Source organism: Excalfactoria chinensis, chromosome 8 (assembly GCF_039878825.1).
Source record: "Excalfactoria chinensis isolate bCotChi1 chromosome 8, bCotChi1.hap2, whole genome shotgun sequence".
In the NCBI taxonomy this organism is placed as follows: domain Eukaryota; kingdom Metazoa; phylum Chordata; class Aves; order Galliformes; family Phasianidae; genus Excalfactoria; species Excalfactoria chinensis.
The window spans coordinates 26,810,257-26,825,858 of record NC_092832.1 but is presented as its reverse complement, the minus strand read 5'-3'; the positions used below and the strand labels follow the sequence as shown (position 1 = coordinate 26,825,858).

The 15,602-nt window shown below is 54.8% G+C and overlaps 3 protein-coding genes across 6 annotated transcripts in view; 1 reads left to right on the top strand and 2 right to left on the bottom strand.

The window, feature by feature from the left end:
• Positions 1-954: 954 nt before the first annotated feature.
• INSL5 (insulin like 5) lies at positions 955-2,528 on the top strand. The gene is made up of 2 exons (XM_072343720.1): positions 955-1,306; positions 2,240-2,528. The coding sequence occupies exons 1-2, from the start codon at positions 1,054-1,056 to the stop codon at positions 2,485-2,487; spliced, it is 501 nt and encodes a 166-aa protein (XP_072199821.1). The 5' UTR covers positions 955-1,053; the 3' UTR covers positions 2,488-2,528.
• Positions 2,529-2,562: 34 nt separating this feature from the next.
• On the bottom strand, positions 2,563-4,878 carry DYNLT5 (dynein light chain Tctex-type family member 5). 2 transcript variants are annotated; one of them, XM_072343329.1, is made up of 3 exons: positions 4,756-4,872; positions 4,568-4,692; positions 2,563-3,702 (listed from the first exon to the last, which is right to left on the bottom strand). In XM_072343329.1, the coding sequence occupies exons 1-3, from the start codon at positions 4,850-4,852 to the stop codon at positions 3,499-3,501; spliced, it is 426 nt and encodes a 141-aa protein (XP_072199430.1). In that variant the 5' UTR covers positions 4,853-4,872; the 3' UTR covers positions 2,563-3,498. The 2 variants fall into 2 exon arrangements, with proteins under 2 accessions (XP_072199430.1, XP_072199429.1); XM_072343328.1 differs by having other exon boundaries at positions 4,568-4,878.
• A 545-nt stretch (positions 4,879-5,423) lies between these two features.
• The window catches only part of SGIP1 (SH3GL interacting endocytic adaptor 1), a 32,985-nt gene continuing 22,806 nt past the window's right edge, over positions 5,424-15,602 (bottom strand). For all 3 annotated transcript variants that reach the window (XM_072343850.1, XM_072343848.1, XM_072343849.1), the window contains 8 exons: positions 13,922-13,981; positions 10,673-10,784; positions 10,377-10,532; positions 9,828-9,960; positions 9,349-9,551; positions 9,024-9,088; positions 8,588-8,752; positions 5,424-8,463 (listed from right to left, as the gene is read on the bottom strand). In XM_072343850.1, coding sequence (XP_072199951.1) covers positions 8,441-8,463; positions 8,588-8,752; positions 9,024-9,088; positions 9,349-9,551; positions 9,828-9,960; positions 10,377-10,532; positions 10,673-10,784; positions 13,922-13,981 — 917 coding nt within the window. In that variant the 3' untranslated portion in view covers positions 5,424-8,440. The remainder of the gene's footprint in view (positions 8,464-8,587; positions 8,753-9,023; positions 9,089-9,348; positions 9,552-9,827; positions 9,961-10,376; positions 10,533-10,672; positions 10,785-13,921; positions 13,982-15,602) is intronic.

Sequence of the window (15,602 nt, the reverse complement as noted above, 5' to 3'; positions counted from 1 at the left end):
CAAGGCTGTAGCACTCCATAACTCGCCCTGCACATCGTGTAAACTAATTAACTGCAACATTATGGGGCTGGAAAAACACTCGTGGTGCTAGGAAGTGCTAAGGATCATTTATTTGGTTCTTAAATACGGAATTTCTGACCTCCTAATTACCCAGTTTTCTCTTTGAGGTATTTTATTGCGGAATTTTTTTATCAGAGTTTACAGCAACAGTAGCCAACAACATCCAGCCGGGGATGGGCCGCTCCGACAGCACAACTGCTCCACTGACCTCTAGTCCCAGAGCTGCTCCACTCTGGCTTTCAGCTATTTAGCAGTAGGAAAAGGCCGGCAGGATGCTGATCCTCAGCTGTTCTGTGCTTTGCCCAGAGCCATCGGCCCCTTCTCCATGTCTTTTGAGCGAGGCCCTCTGTCCACAGACAGCTGCAAAGCAAATAGCTATGGGTGCCTGGTGTGGAACAACTACGGCATCTCTACAGCTTGCTCACTGTGCTCAATGCCCCACGTGCTCAGCACACAATGCCCTTCTGCTCAGCTCTCTGCCTGCACAGCACAGGGGCTGCCTGGCCATCAGCCTGCTCTGAAGCACAATGCACAGCTACCAGCAGCACAAGGGGATGCTCAGCAGGAGCACGAAGCAGGGGAGATGGAGGGGTGTGCAACTGAGGGTGCCCATGGAAGGAATCCATTCCCATTTTTGTTTGGGATCATGGACAGAGCAAGGCCCCACGGCACACACGGTGCTAACAGGCACAGCTGGGCAACGGGCTGCAAGGGAATTGCATGGAGGTGAAACCCATTACCTACAGAACACGTAATAAACACTTTTGCTGCACGTATGCATTAACAGCACTGATGTAAGCCCATTTCCTATAAACATGTTATGTTACAAGTATTCCTACTGTAAAGCAGTTATACGGTCCTAAGATGCCTTTAACACCCAAACAAACCCCCGAGGCACATCAGACATCACCACAAACACAATTGGTTCTGGCAAACATGAGGTCACCCCACAGCGAGTTGCTGCCCAGTGGAGCGGATGGGCCTCCCCTATAAATGGGAGCTTCTCACAGCATTCCCCACCTCAGCCCCACACATCACTCCTTCGCTGCCCTTCCAGCCCCACAGCCCAGGATGAGGAACACGCTGCTGGCTCTGGCTGCACTCTGCCTGCTGGCCGTGCTGCACAGCACTGCAGGGGAGGGCAATGCTGTGAAGCTCTGTGGGAGAGACTTCGTCAGAGCCATCGTCTTCACCTGCGGCGGCTCTCGGTGGAAGAGGGATCTGGCTAATTACCAGTACCTGTTTGGTAAGTACTAATTAACGCATTGCCCATCACCCTGCTATCTGCTAATGTGGCTTATCCCAGTGCTGGGTGTGCCTGACCGTGCTGGGGCTCAGGAGGAGAAACCAGCTGCAGGTGTTGTCCTGGGAGGTGCATCCCAAGCTCGGCAGCACAGCCTTCACCCTGAGACAGCACAGCTTCACATAGTGAATATGTGATCTGTGTTCCCTCGCGGCTTGCTTTCTTTGCTCCACCTGCTGTTTTGCTAAATGGAAAAGGTATGGATCCAGGTGCTGCAAGTCATTGCCAGGAACTGTCAGCCAGGTCCAAGGTTATGGCAGGACCCCCCTGTGCTATGAGATGTACATGTCAGACAGGAGCCCTGCTGCAGTTAGCACGTGTTCCACTTCATCTCGAGGAGCATGTCCCTGTTCCCCACCCAAACCCAGAAACTATATGAACAACTGGAGATATGAGGACTAAGAACATAGAATGTGAGACACGAACCCTGCAATAACCTCCCCACGCTGTGGTGCACTCAGGCATTGTACACACTGCTGGAGATCTGTACCCTGATTACAATGACTAGAGAAAAAAGCAGACAGATGAGGAGCAGGGGCTTCCCACATTGTCCATGCAATAACATCTGCCTGCTTGGACAGTGCTGTTGTAGCAGCAGCTTTCAATAGGAAAAGCATTGCCATCTGCAGTGTGCTACCAGGGGGCAGAAAGCTCTGCTCTAGATGGAGCCAGACAGCCCCCCCAGCTGGGTGAGCTCCGGGGGTTTGTGCCCAGGTGTGCAGTGGTGTTTTGAATGCACGCCTTTGGAAGCATCCCATAAGTGAACAGCCCTGAGTTCGGGTGCTGGATTTGTTAGCACATGCGTGTTTCAGGAAAGCACGGGCTGTTCTACTTCCATCCTCTGACTTCTAACTCTCGGCTTCTAATTCCACGCAGCAGAGAGCAGCGAGAGCTCCCTGCCCTCGGCCCAGGAGAGCGGCGGCTCCGCAGAGCTCTTCCCGTTCGCAGCGGCGGGGCTGGAGGCTGCTGCTGAGCAGAGCCAGGAGGGCAGAGCCCAGGAGGAGCGCGACGTGCAGCGCAGCAGGAAGGTGGCTGTGCTCAAGAAACGCGAGGTGGCCAAACTGCTCACCACGTCCTGCTGCAGCGTCGGCTGCAGCGAGAGGGACATCAGCCTGCTGTGCTAACGCGGCGCTGCTGGGGAGGTTTGCGGCCGTTGTTTGAAGGCATTAAAGCAATCATGACGCAAAGCACGGTTCTTTCAGCTGCGTTCTTTAGTTGCACCTTTATTCTTTCAGCTACGCGGAGGGGCAAAGGCTGAGTGTTAGGAGCTGCAGCGACAGCTCAGGTGGGTTTGTTGGGATTCTCCAAAGTATTACAGTGTTTTAGCACTGCCAGTTTAGAAGCGAGCACAAACGTCTCCTCCCATCTAACTCCTGTCTTTGCACATAAGGAGCCATAACACAGCAAGTTACAACAGATCCAAGAGCAGCTTTTGGGGCTGGGTGTCATCTGTGAGACGGGGGTAGAAACCAGCATCTTCAGGTACCACAGTGAGAACAGCACTGAGCATGTGGTGCCCTGCAGGGCAGCTCAGCATGGGGCTGCTGCAGCAGGCAGCACAGTGAGCCCCGGCCGCCCTCAAAACATGCAGGAGGAGCCGTGATTTATTTCCCATATACCCAACATCCTGCCCAGTGGACAGGGCATAAAAGGGGCCAGACGTGTGGGATGGAGATACTCCAAACATGATCCATGTAAGGGCATTTACCGCTTGATGTGGTAAATGATGGGACAGTCAGCCATCTCCTGCACGGCCACACAGCGGGACCCTGTGTGAGCAGGGCAGTGATTGCATGGGGCCGGGGCTGAGCTGCCCCATCGTGTGTGTTGGTTCCACATGCATTTGTTCTGCCTTCTAAAAGATCAGCCCGTGGTTTCTTGGAGGATCACGTGCTCACAGCAAATTCAAGGAGACAAAGTGAGATGGATACCTGGTACTGAAAGCAGCTAAAGGTGTAAAATGGCATCCTACAGAAAAGCACTAAGCAGGGACAGCCCTGGGGGATGCAGTGATGGCTCAGGGGAGCCACGCTTCTAAGCAGGTGAATGTTGCCTTGGTCCTTCACTGCTGCACTCAGCAACAGGAGCACCTGGACTGAAATCCATCTCTCCTGCTGCTAGAAGCAGTGACCTCGCTATTCAAAATAGACAGCATAGACATTTGCGAGAGCAAACAGTGAGGAGTTTTTGAAGACATAGGATGAAAAGGTATCCGTGGCAGGATCCCACAGGCACCTGCTGCCGATCTGCATGCCCTGCCCGTTCAGCTGCCCAATGTGTGTCACCACAACGATCTTGTACCTCGGCAACACCAGGTCCTTCACCCGAGCTTTGATCACCTGCAGGAGAGAGGTGAGCTGAGACTCACCCGGCACTGCTCAGCCCTTGTGACAGTCCTGGTGACAATCATAGAACTGTTTGACTTGGAAGGGACCCTTACAGGCCATCTGGTCTCACCCCCTGCCATGAGCAGGGAAACCCCCCGCTCCACCAGGTGCCCAGAGCCCCATCCCTGACCTTGGGTGTCTGCAGGGCTGGGGCACCGCCGCCTCTCTGGGCCCACTGCAGCACTTCAAACTCTCTGTGTTTTAAACCCCAAAGCAGTGAGTGCACGAGAACCAACACTTCCATTGTTAAGAGCAGGCACAGCTCTCTGCTTCACTCCAGGAACACAAGTGCAGGCATTATGCAAGAAGCCACTGCAGGTGGGCACCATGCTCTTGAAGAGATCAGTTCCCCGTGGGCACTCACACTGGCAGGCACCTCTGCTTGCCCCGTGCTGCCGAGCTCCAGGGCCAAACCAGCTGTAAGGCTGAAGGCTCAGGGCAGGAGCACAGAACAACAGAACCCCAGCACGGCTGGGCTGGAAGCAACCACAAAGCCTCACTGTGGGCTGGGTGAGTCCCCCAGCACCAGCTGCCCAGGGCCCACCCACAGTCACGGATGGGGCACCCGCAGCTCTGGGCAGTGCTGGGGCCTCACTGCCTCTGGGTGAAGAACTTCCCTGACATCCTTCCTTCGTCCCGCACGGCTCAGGGCCAGCAGCGCCTTCATCCCGCACGGAGCTCACACACGTGGCACCGTGCGGCCGCGAAGCGGTGACCTCCTGCCCCGCTCCACCAACACAGGCAGCAAACCGCCGCACAGCCGTGCCCGGGGGACGCCGGCCTCCCAGCAGGACAGCAGCCCCACGGCTCAGCGCACCTCGCTGACGGTCGCGGCCATCTCCCGGCACAGCCCCGGCTCGTAGCGCCGCTCCCGCAGGCAGCCCTCCAGCACGGCCTTCAGGATGGCGTCCACCGCCGCCACCGGGAACCGCTTGGGGGGACCTGGAGGGAGGGGACAGTGAGCCGCGACGCCTCCCGCGCCCTCCCCGCACCGCTGTCCCCTACCCGCAGCGGGATGGCCGCCGGCCCCGCCGCGCTGCTCGGCCCGGGAGGCGCTGGGCCGACGGGAGGAGAGCGGCGATCCGCCCGCAACGCGCCGCATCCCGGCAGCCGCGGAGGGGACGCGGAGGGCAGCGCCGCCCAGAGACCGCCGGCAGCCGCAGCCCGCCCCTCCGGCCCCCGCTCCTCCCTCCCCCCGCGGGTCCCCATCAGTCCCTGCAGCCGCGTCGGTCGGGTCTTCGTGTTCCGCACGGGGCCCTGGTGGATCCCCGGTGCCTACAAGGGTCTTCGCAGCCGTTGCATGTGTTTGCAGCCGTGGGCCTCGCGTGTTCCCACAGCCCCCGGGTTTCTCCATTGTCCCTATGTGTCCCCACAAGCACTGCATGCGCCCATTGCCGCCGTGTATCCCCACAGCCCATCAGACGACCTTCAGCCCCCGTGGGTCGCTTGGAATCGATGATCTCGGTGGTCTTTCCCAGCCTCAATGATTCGATGTCCCCGTGTTCCACGCAGCTCCCCACATCTCTCTGTGTACCGACCCCATCCCTGAGCTGGGTTGCGGTGTGTGGCCCCAGCAGCAATGCCATCTGGGACACAGAGAAGTGGAACCCTGTGATCCACCATCCCCCCCGGGATTCCCCTGCCCATGGCAGCAAAACACACACAGATAAAGCCGTGTTTTCTGGGTTCTGTTTATTTCCAACGGGGAAAAATAAAATCACATTTAAATTGCAACTGAAGGGGGTGTTTCGTGTGGCTCTCATGTATAGGGTTAATAAACTTTGTTCTGAGGCGGGGGTTTATTTGTTGCAATATTATGCGTGGTAAATAATTGCATATTTGAGATTTGGTGGGATGGATGAAGGGGAGGATGGAGGAAAGACATTTATAAAAAACATTATGTACAAAAATGATATCCACGTCTCCGTATCCTAATCTATAAGGCAAGTAACAGTTAAAATATGTTGTCTCATGATTATCTTCCACAAGTCAATACAACACATTCATATTACCAGTGGTCAAATACAAAGCTTTGCTGCCGTGGTCTGTGGGCACCAAACCTGTACGGCTCTCATCGCTTTCCTCTGAGGACATTGGGGGAGCAGCAAAGTCTTCGTCACAGACTGAAGCGGTACCTCGGCCGTCGTAGACTAAGGGTATAACAGATCCCATTGCACGTCGAGGCAAAAAAAGGCCAGCCGTTCATTAACTTATTTAACTTAAATCTGAAAAATAGAGCTGTGTTTCTTCATCCACAAATATTTATAAACATTTTGTACACGAGGGATTTCGTATAACGATAGAGCTTCTGTCGGGCCGTGCCCTGGGGATCCCAATTGGTGGCTGGGGGTCCCTCTGAGCTCAGCAGCCCCACGCCCCCCTCTGCCCTGGTGCCATTCCCATCCCAAATCACTGCTCTCTTTTGGATGCACGCACACTACCAAAGCACCTGAGCACCTTCATCAGCCACAGAGCGCTCCGGGTGGAGCTGGAGCTGGGAGGAAGGGGTGGGTGGGTTTCGGATCTGCCTGTGTGGGTTATGGACAGAATTCTAGCATGGCATTTCCACACTGACTTCCTGCATGTCAGCAGAGAGAAGTCTAACAGAGCAATAAGGCAGTCCAAGCGCCTGCTAAAGCTGCCAGAGCCCAGCTGTTCCTACAGGGCTTTGTCTCTCTGTGCAATGAAATAGGGATGAGAACAACTGCAGCCAGAGGAGTCCTCAGCCCTACAAGGATCGCCTTCCTTCTCAGTTTGTGAAAGGAAAGAAGGAAAGAATAACTGTGGTGATGAAATGAAGTCTTTAAGACAGTCGTTTCTTGTAGGGCAGGTACAATGTAGTGGTGTTCGTAGATAGATAGAATCATTTGAGCTGGAAGGGACCCTCAAAGGCCATCTGGTCTCACTCCCCGCAGTGAACAGGGACACCCACAGCCCCGTGGGGTCTCAGAGCCCCATCCCTGACCTTGGCTGTCTCCTTGAAAGCCATCAATTTTGGTCACGGTGTGCTTCCAAATGAAGGTTTGTAAAGAAGCAGAGCTAAGGGATGAACGCACAGCAGCCCTGCAGCAGAACCGGGGAGCAGCATTCAGTGGGGAAGCAACAGCAAAGAACGAACCCAAACCCCATGCAGGGCATTGGCAACACCACCATGCGAAGGTCCTGACCCACAGCGCTGCTTCGGGTCCCAGCAGTGAGTGGCACCAGCAGGAAGGGAGCTGGGCTGAGCTGGGGAGCTTTGGGTTATTTGGTTTCCATCTTTTTTCCTTAAAAAGCATTTAAAATCCCGATGCTAATGTAAACACCTCATCTTTCAAATGAAATATAAAGTAAAGTATCTATGTTCTGGTCATATTTACACTATAAAATCCCTATTTTCGGGTCTATGGCATCGATGCCCTCTGGAAGCATGAGTTTATAACAATTGTTTATTTATAACACAGCATGAGCTGCTGGTGCAGAAACTGCAGATTGTGCCCTATGCCAGGAAGGGGTGGGTCACAGCGCTCATTTCCATCTCAGAGGGGAGCAAACAGCTGGGCAGGGCACAGAGCTCCAGCCAGGACTGCTGGCAGCTTTGCTTTCACATCTGCAAAGCTGCGTGGAGTTGGGTAACCGAGTCCTGCTTTCCTCCTGCACTCACACTTTGTACAAACAGGCCCACAGAGCGCCCATCCTGCAATGCGCATCCCGAACCAGGAGCCATCCCAGAGCTGAAACAGCTCCAGACATTCCCATTTTCCCTTAGGATGGGCACGGGTTGCTGTCTCCTCCTTTCCCCCCTCCGAAAGGAGCTCTGCACCTCTGCACAGCTCTTGAAGGTTTCCCCATCTCCACGAGGCCGCTGCTCCCAGTGCCAGTGCTTTGGGCAGGGTCAGGTCGGGCTGCCTTCACCTCTCAATAGTTGGGAATAGAGATATCACCTTTCCCTGCCTCATCGCTAAAAGGGAAGAGCACGGGGCTGCACACCTTTACAGCACCTCCTAAACCCGCGGGGCCTTCAGAAAGTGGAGGAAATGAATAGAAGAAGCGAGCAAAGGATGGTGGAAACGCAACCAAAAACCCGGAGCCTGCAATGGGAACGCATCCCCAAAAGCCACAGTGGCACTGCTGGGCAGAGCTGGGAGCTCCACCTGCATGGAAATACTGCTCTGCACTTCAAGCAGCCGAGCCTGAGGATGGAGAGCTTTATTCACCACCACGAGACACACTGTGGGCAGGAGGGGAGTGAAGGAGCTCCCTTGGTGAGGCACCCCCCAGCACGGCTTTCCGCACCGTATTTGAATCGTATATATTGACAAAATGTAATCTACCTCTGTAAGCGTTGTGCCATTCAACAGTACTACTATTAGATTTATATACCACGGTTTGAATTACATCCATTTCATGAATGGTAAAAGGCTAAAACTCAAGTGTCTAACTTCCAAAATACGGCCTTACTGGAATGAGTACCATTTACAAATACAATAATTACATTTTAAAACCATTAACAATGTTACATCTAGAAGTAAATACTGCAGGACTGGGCAAGACGGTGTTTTCTGAGGGGAAAAAAAAGCTGAAAGTCGTCGACACTTCCAACAGAAATGTCCCAAGTGCAGGATTTAGTTCGTTTTAAGCTGGAATTAAAACCCGTTCCACTCAACAGTAGTCCTTGCTTATTTTCCACGTTATTTTCCACGCGTTCCCTTCAGTTATCAGCCAAGTATTTACCTGGAAACGGGACCAGATATCAGCCAGCCTCCTCCACCCACCGCCTCCGGAGCCCCCCGTGTGTGGATCCCACGAAGGGAAAGCAGCCCCTGCGGGGGGCGTTTCGGGAGGGCTCGGCACCTACCTGCCGCGAACCTCTTCTTGATGAGCGAGAAGCGGTAGCCGGCGCCGACGAGCTCAATGTCACAGCTGGAGAGCGTGCTGCCCTCGCTGGTGAACTGCACCGCCAGGGGGGCTGGGGAGCTGGGACCCTCCGCCAGCTGGAAGCGGGCAAGCAGCGAGCCCACGCCTGCAGGAGAGCCCCCACCATCAGCCTTAGAGCCGATGCTGCGCCCACCCCCACCACTTCCACCCAATGCGTTTGTTTACACCCTTCCGCAGCCCAGCTCTGGCTGGCAAAGCAGTCCCGGTTGATGCCCTGCTTTTCCCAGGCCCTTTGCTCCCGATTCCAAATAGCATCCTCCCCCTGCAGGCACCCCCAGCTTGTGTGCGGACAAGAGGAACGGCCGACTCGTGCTCCGAGTCCCCGCTGCCCCATGCACACGTGTTTGCAGGATTACCTCCGTTTTCTGACTTCTGAGAGATATCAGGGATCTTCCACAATATCCTCTGCTGCTCCGCGTTCCTGCAAACACACCAGCAAGAGCATTTCTGTAGGAAGCAGGAGGCTGCTCGGACCCCATCCAAATGTTGCCAAAAGCTCAGGGCAGCCCACGCTTCAGAACTTCAGTTTTGGGAACATGGTTTTGGGTTGGACCCAAGCGAGAAAACATCACTTGGGGTTGTAGAGTTGGACTGCCCACCCCCATCTTGTGTAAGAGCCAGGGCTGGGTTGGGTGCTGGATTCAGCACACAGCAAGAGCGTGATCTGTCAGTGATCCCTACCAGACAGCGGGTGGGAGCACAGCCTGCAGCTTGGTTACTCCTCCATCCACAGGGACGAGGAACTGGACGTTGTTTAGAGCTACCGGTGTGGTCATTGCCTCTGTATTGTATTTGTAGTCGATGCGCAGGTCAGTGCTTGCAGGTTCACACCGCCAGCTCACTGCAAGGTTTAATGGAGTAGACTGAATACCCTGGGCAGATACCTTCCAAAATGACAGAAAAAACATTCAGTTCCTGTAGGGGTGAAGGGAGAAATCCCATTTTACAGACTCAGTCATTGCAATGTGTTTTAGAGGAGACAACGCCTCACATCCACATAGTAAGTTTGTGCTGGGCCCCCAGTTGAGTGCCGTACCGAGAGCCCCAGCACAGCACAACCCCACCTCCTCTGCACTATGGAAACCCCACCTCTTGCACATCATATCACCTACAGCACCGCACACGGTTTTGGCAGAATTCAACCTGGCAAAACACCATACCTGGTACTTGAGCATATCCACATTGTAATAGGTTGCTTGTGGTTTCTGCTCCGATACCTTCTTGAGGTGCGTCATCAGGTTTGGCATGTTGACCCAGAACTCCTTTGTGCTGGTGTCACTCTGCGTGCTGTCACTGCCAGCAGTTAATGTAGAACCACAAGATCACTCAGGTTGGAACAGATCTCCGAGATCCTTAACCCACCCCCAGCCCACCCCCCCATGCCCACAGCCCACGTCCCTCAGTGCCACGTCCCCACAGCTCTGAACACCCCCAGGGATGGCAACCCTCTACCCCTGTGCAGCTGAGCAGTGCTGAGCGCTCTTTGGAGAAGAGATTTCTCCTAGAACCCCCCCTGCCCCTCCCCTGGCACAGCACGAGGACTTCACCTCTCATCCAAAACCAAATTAACAGGGGGAGGGGGGACATTAACCCTTTCCCTAAGCCGCTCCTGCAGCAAAGCAGCGCTGGCAGGTGGTTTTGCAAGCAGCCTGCCCTTGCGGAGAGCTGCCTGGCCCAGGCTGGCAGCGTGGGTGTGAGTAGGGGCTCACCAGCAGAGGAGCTGGGGGTTTGGCAGGACGTGCTCCAGCCGGTTGTAGTTCAGCACACGGAAGGTGAGCACCGCCGGAGTGGGGTTGTTGGCAAAGTGTCGGGTAATGCCTGCCGGGAAGGACAGCACCATCTCCCCCGTGATCTTCACGATGCACCTGCAGCACCGAGCACAGAGACCCAGGGGGAGGAAATGGAGGGCTCAAAATGCAGCACAGAGTGGACAGAGTGGTGAAAGCTCCCCCCTTCCCACCGCAAACCCCCACTCCCATGCCCAGACCCCACGGCCAGCACCTACTTGCTGGGGTCGGCTCCCTTGAAGTATGCATTGACGGTCTCGGTGAAGGCAGCAGCGACGGGCAGGGTGTCCTGTGCCCCCATGGTGAGTGGGCTGGGGCCCCGTGACGACCCTACAACAGAGCAGAGCCTTTGCTAGTCAGCTGCAGGATGGGACCCTGCACCCACCCGGGGTGTTCCCTGCTAGAGCCCCAGCCCAGTATGAGGCTTTGTGGGTAAAGGGTGAAAAGAAGAGGTCCCCAAGGCTTTGGATCAGGACTGAAAACCATTTTGAAGTGATTATTTTCCCCTTAAAAGACAAGTAAGAAAAAGAGCAAAGGTGCCTCACCATGAGCACGGGGCACCAATCCCTACATGGGGATGGTTTGTGCAGATTTAGGCTTCTAGCCCCCAGCAGAGGGGCCAGGCAGTTTGGTGTCCCCTCTGAACTGAGCAGGATGCTCGTGTCCTCACCCTGCAGCTCAACACCGACTCAAAGGGGCTGTACAAGCCCTGCCCACAGGCTCTCCATGCACACATCTACATTTAATGCTGCTGCTTCCCTGCACAGCTCACGGGTGGCTCTGAGGGCTGCAAATCCACCAAGGCCTGCGTTATGTCATGGTTCAGGCTGTGAAGCAGCAGCAATCTGGCCAGATGCATGACTGCTTGCAGCCTTGCCATGGTGTACTGCAGCAAGAGGAAGACAGCAGCAGTGCAAGGGGCAGCCTGAAACCCTGGGGCATGCTGGAAACCCCCCAGCACTGAGGGCAGAGCAATTGAGAGCAACCAGCATGCAATCTGCTTGCTGGTGCCTCACCATCAGCCCCAGGCAAGCTCTACCCGAGGTACAACATGCCCAGTGCAGGTACCATGGGCTCTGAGCCTCTGGGGACCAGGAGATGTCCCCAGGAGGTGGCCACGAGAGGTGCTGTCTGCAAACCACTGCCCCACAGGCTCCAACATGCCATCTCCCAGATCCATTTTTCCACAATGCACAATTTTGCAATCTTGTACATCAAGCTCAATGCTAGGGTTATTTTGCCCAGAAAATACATAACAAGTGATGGCAAAGGGTGAAATGCACTGTTCAGGATGATTTTGCTTCCAGCATGCAAGCGCATGCAAGCTGCCAGCCCGAGCTGCTGCACGGGAAGGTAGCAGTGAGCAATGCCATGCAGCAGGCTGCTGCCAGCTCGTGCTGCCCTCCCAGCAAGCCCATCTCCCCACCGCCGTCCTGCCGCCGGTGCCCATGTTTTGCTGGCTGTGGTCCTGGCTGGTGGCTCAGCCTTGTGGCATTGCAGCTTTCCTGCAGTGGGATGCGGGTGTGGGATGTTGGGATTTGGATGGTCTCACGGGGAAAGCATTAATGTCAGAGACTACACCTTGAGTTCTGAGATACTTGTAACGGCAGAGCGTCAACATAGCTGCTCTCCCCCAGCAGCATTGGAGAGCCTTCCCAGGGCTGGGATTTTCCTTTAGGAACCCTAATGCCCAGCAGGGCATAACCAATGAACACAGCCACACATCTCCTCTTGGCCATACACCCCAAGAGACCCAGGAGGATGCATGGGCTGAGCCCAGATGGCGTTGCTGTGCCAGCAGTGCAGAGTGCACCCCAAGCCCTGCTGCAGCAAGATCTGTTGCAGAATCACCCGCACGGTGCTGGGTTCCCCAAAGGTTTCCTGCTGCCATCAGTAACCCCATAAACCTGGCTTAGTGCTGAACGTGCTCAGCCCTGGCCCCAGCACAGAGGAAGGACAAAAATCCTTTGGACGCAACCGGCACCCACAGCTCTCAACCCCCAACTTCTCCCTGCAAACCCTGGCAATATTCTAACAAACCCAGAGAGTAATCAGTAAATCTTCCACAACAAGCTTTGACTTAGAATCATAGGATCAAGGTTGGAAAAGGTTGGAAAAGGATCCATTGCTCCCTGGGCTGCCCGTCCCAGCGCCTGACCGCTCCATTTGAAGAAGGAAGACTGGTTTAAGTACATGCTACGGGACCAATGAGCTCCTGCTTCTGGAGTCATTTTTGGATACATTTCATTTTGGCCAAGGAAAGAGACAACGCAGGAGATCAGCATCCACCCAGCAGGGCTTCAGAGCCCACTGGGTTCATTTGCTGTTATCCACTGGGAGTGGGGCAGGTTTCCCATCACAGTGATGTCACACACAGGGGTGGTTTGCCTCTCTGTTGCCTGAATGATGGCGCAGAATAGAGGGGAAGGAGCGAAGCCGGCTGAGCACTGTCCAAGCATCACCAGTGCAGACAAATTACCCCACGGTACGCAAATACTCTGCCCAGAGCCAAAAAGAAACAACAGCAACAAAAGGAACCCCGACCAGAAGCGCTGCCACAGTGACCCCCAGAACTTCAGATCCAGCAGCAAAAAAAGATCAGATAACCATTACGAGCCCAAACCACACAAATCCCCCCGGGTCTTCACAGGGCTGTAAACCCAATCCAGTGAGGAGGAGGAGGGAGGACAGGAACCCAGCTCCGGGAAAAAGCAAGACTTAAGTGAGCACTGGGAGGAAGGGGCCAGCAGCTGCCCCGATGGAAAAGGAGAAGAAGCACTGCCCCTCAGCAGCACTGACCCCTGCCCAATGCTGCTGTGGCATCGCCCTCACCAAAAGCACTTTGCTCAAGGCTGTGCACACCCTGTCGTGGGACCAGGACCCATGGGAATGCAAGAGCCACGGGGATTCCAGAGCCATGTAGCCATGTCAGCTGCAGGATGCTCATTCCCTTGTGCTGGGTGGCGGGGCAAGAAAGCTCAAAGGTGGCAGAATCAATTTGATGGACAAAAAAAAGATAATAATAAATAAATAAAAGAATTGTGTGTGTTTCTAAGCATCTGGTTTTGCTCAGGACTTGCCTGCCAAAGCCCTGCCTTGCAGGCAGCAAGCAGGATAACTGTAGGGGATGGCTTTACCTGGCCGGGTCTCAGCGTGTGCAATGCCTGCGGTTTCCCAGGGGTGCCACAAGCCTGGAGTGACGGTCCTATTCCTGGCAGCACCGGTGCTTTTGGAGCAATTCCATGGCATTCAGCCCAGGTACTGAGATATTTCCTTTTTTTTTCTTTTTAAATCTTTTCTTTTTCTTTTTTAAAGTAAACCAACAGGGAAACAGCTCATTGACGAATGGCATCAACCCAACCAAAGCAGCCATAGCACCTGGCACAGCATTGGGCCGCAGCATTGGGGGAGCCCGGGGCAGCGAGTGAGCGGGGAGCGAGCGGCAGCTGAGCCTGCGCACTACTTACCTTCGAAAGTCAAATAAAACTTTCCTCTGTCAAACCAAACGAGGGAAGGCTGTTCATTCTCTGTATGGCCGGGAGGTGAAGCGGGATGGGGAAGGTTCAGGAGAGGGAGAGAGAAGGACACAGAGTGAGTCACAGAGCAGGACATCCATCTCGCTATGGGGCAGGGAGCGCAGCAAGCCAAGAGCGTGCGGGACGGGAGCGGGCTCTGAAACTCAAGGTTTGCTTGGAGAACAAAGCAGGAAGCAAAGCTATGGAAGCCCAATGGAAGGGAATCTCTGCCCATTTGGAAAGGATTTCTTTGGATTTTCTCCTGTTGCCTATGGATGGAGAGGATCGGGTGCCTCAGACTGTACCAACACTGCATCCCGTGGGGACATCATGATGGGCACGACCAGGGAAGCGTGTGCGGCCAGTCTGCAGCACGGCAATGTGAATCTCAGGGCACACAGCTCCAGGTGGACACACACACATGGAGCAGCAGGTGCCCGACTGGAACCGTCACCGGTCAGCTGCACTCACACCACCCCAAAACTGCTGGAGAAGGAGCAGCACCTGAAACCAGTGCTGCTGAAGTGATGGGCCTGGGGGAGAACGGCATCTGAGCTGCTGAACGAACCCTTTCCTTTGGAATGCGTGAGGTGATGGCGTGTGACCCCTCAGTGCCTTTTGTCACCAGGGCCACTTTCAGGCCAGATTTCCCCAAAGTGCAGACGTGGGCACTTTGTCACAGGGCAGCCTCTTCTGACCACGTGAACGGGAGAAACGCAAAAAGAGAGTAAGAATGAAAAACAACGAGAAAACAAATCCCAAGTGAAATCAAGCAGTGCAATCTATCAACAGAAACACAAGGAGAGGAATTTTAACGAGAAAAAATAATTGCACGCTCGCTGGCACAAACACAACAGCTTCTTTCTTTGTAGTAAGTGACCGCACATGCAACCAGGACGGAAGCACACCAGCACAGCATGAGGGACACGCAATAGAACCACCGCTCCCAGCACCCTTGGATGAGCTCTGATGGACGCTGCTGCTCTGGGAGCATCATGGTGGAAGTGGACATCCCCAGGCGCCATCAGATCATGCACTGAGAGCACTGCCTGCTCTGACGAGGGGCTGCAGCCCTTGGGGCAGGGGAAGCATCGCAGTGATGCCTGCCCCTGCCTGGAGCTTGGGACTGGGATGTACACAGTGAGCATTGCAAAACATCGTAAAGAAGTCATGAAATTATACGGGAAAGGGGAAAATGTATATGTAAAAGTGAGCACCTAGAGGAGATACTTCATGCTCATCCCAGGGGGAAATCCACACAAGGGCAGGGGCTGCTGGCAATGAGCACAGTCCAAACTTCTTAGCAACTCCTCCTGGCCCCCACCAGCCCCTTACCCAGTTGTGTCTTCCACCAAAGCCTCCGTCCCCTCATGCCCACTGGTAGGACGGCAGCCAGTGCACTAGGTGTGAGTTTGCAGCACCATGATGTGCTGAATAGATACATGGGGCTGAACAGACACATTCAAGACACCTCCAGCATGAAGTCCCAGAGGGATGGAGACGCGGGGGGAGGCAGTGCTGCCATTCCCAATGGCCTCATATTAGGAGATCCCATGGAGTGCCTCACACTGTTGCCAAGCACACACACACATAAACAAATTCGTGTTTTTTTTCAGATGTTTCTTTCTCTAAC

What these genes read in the sequence shown, in the direction of transcription:
- INSL5 (XM_072343720.1), top strand. Translation starts at nt 1,054, where the DNA reads ATGGGAGCTTCTCACAGCATTCCCCACCTCAGCCCCACACATCACTCC. An exon ending in TAATTACCAGTACCTGTTTG is followed by an intron (nt 1,307 to 2,239) that starts GTAAGTACTAAT and finishes AATTCCACGCAG; the next exon opens with CAGAGAGCAGCGAGAGCTCC.
- DYNLT5 (XM_072343328.1), bottom strand. Translation starts at nt 4,852, where the DNA reads ATGCGGCGCGTTGCGGGCGGATCGCCGCTCTCCTCCCGTCGGCCCAGC. An exon ending in TGGCCGCGACCGTCAGCGAG is followed by an intron (nt 3,703 to 4,567) that starts GTGCGCTGAGCC and finishes TCTCTCCTGCAG; the next exon opens with GTGATCAAAGCTCGGGTGAA.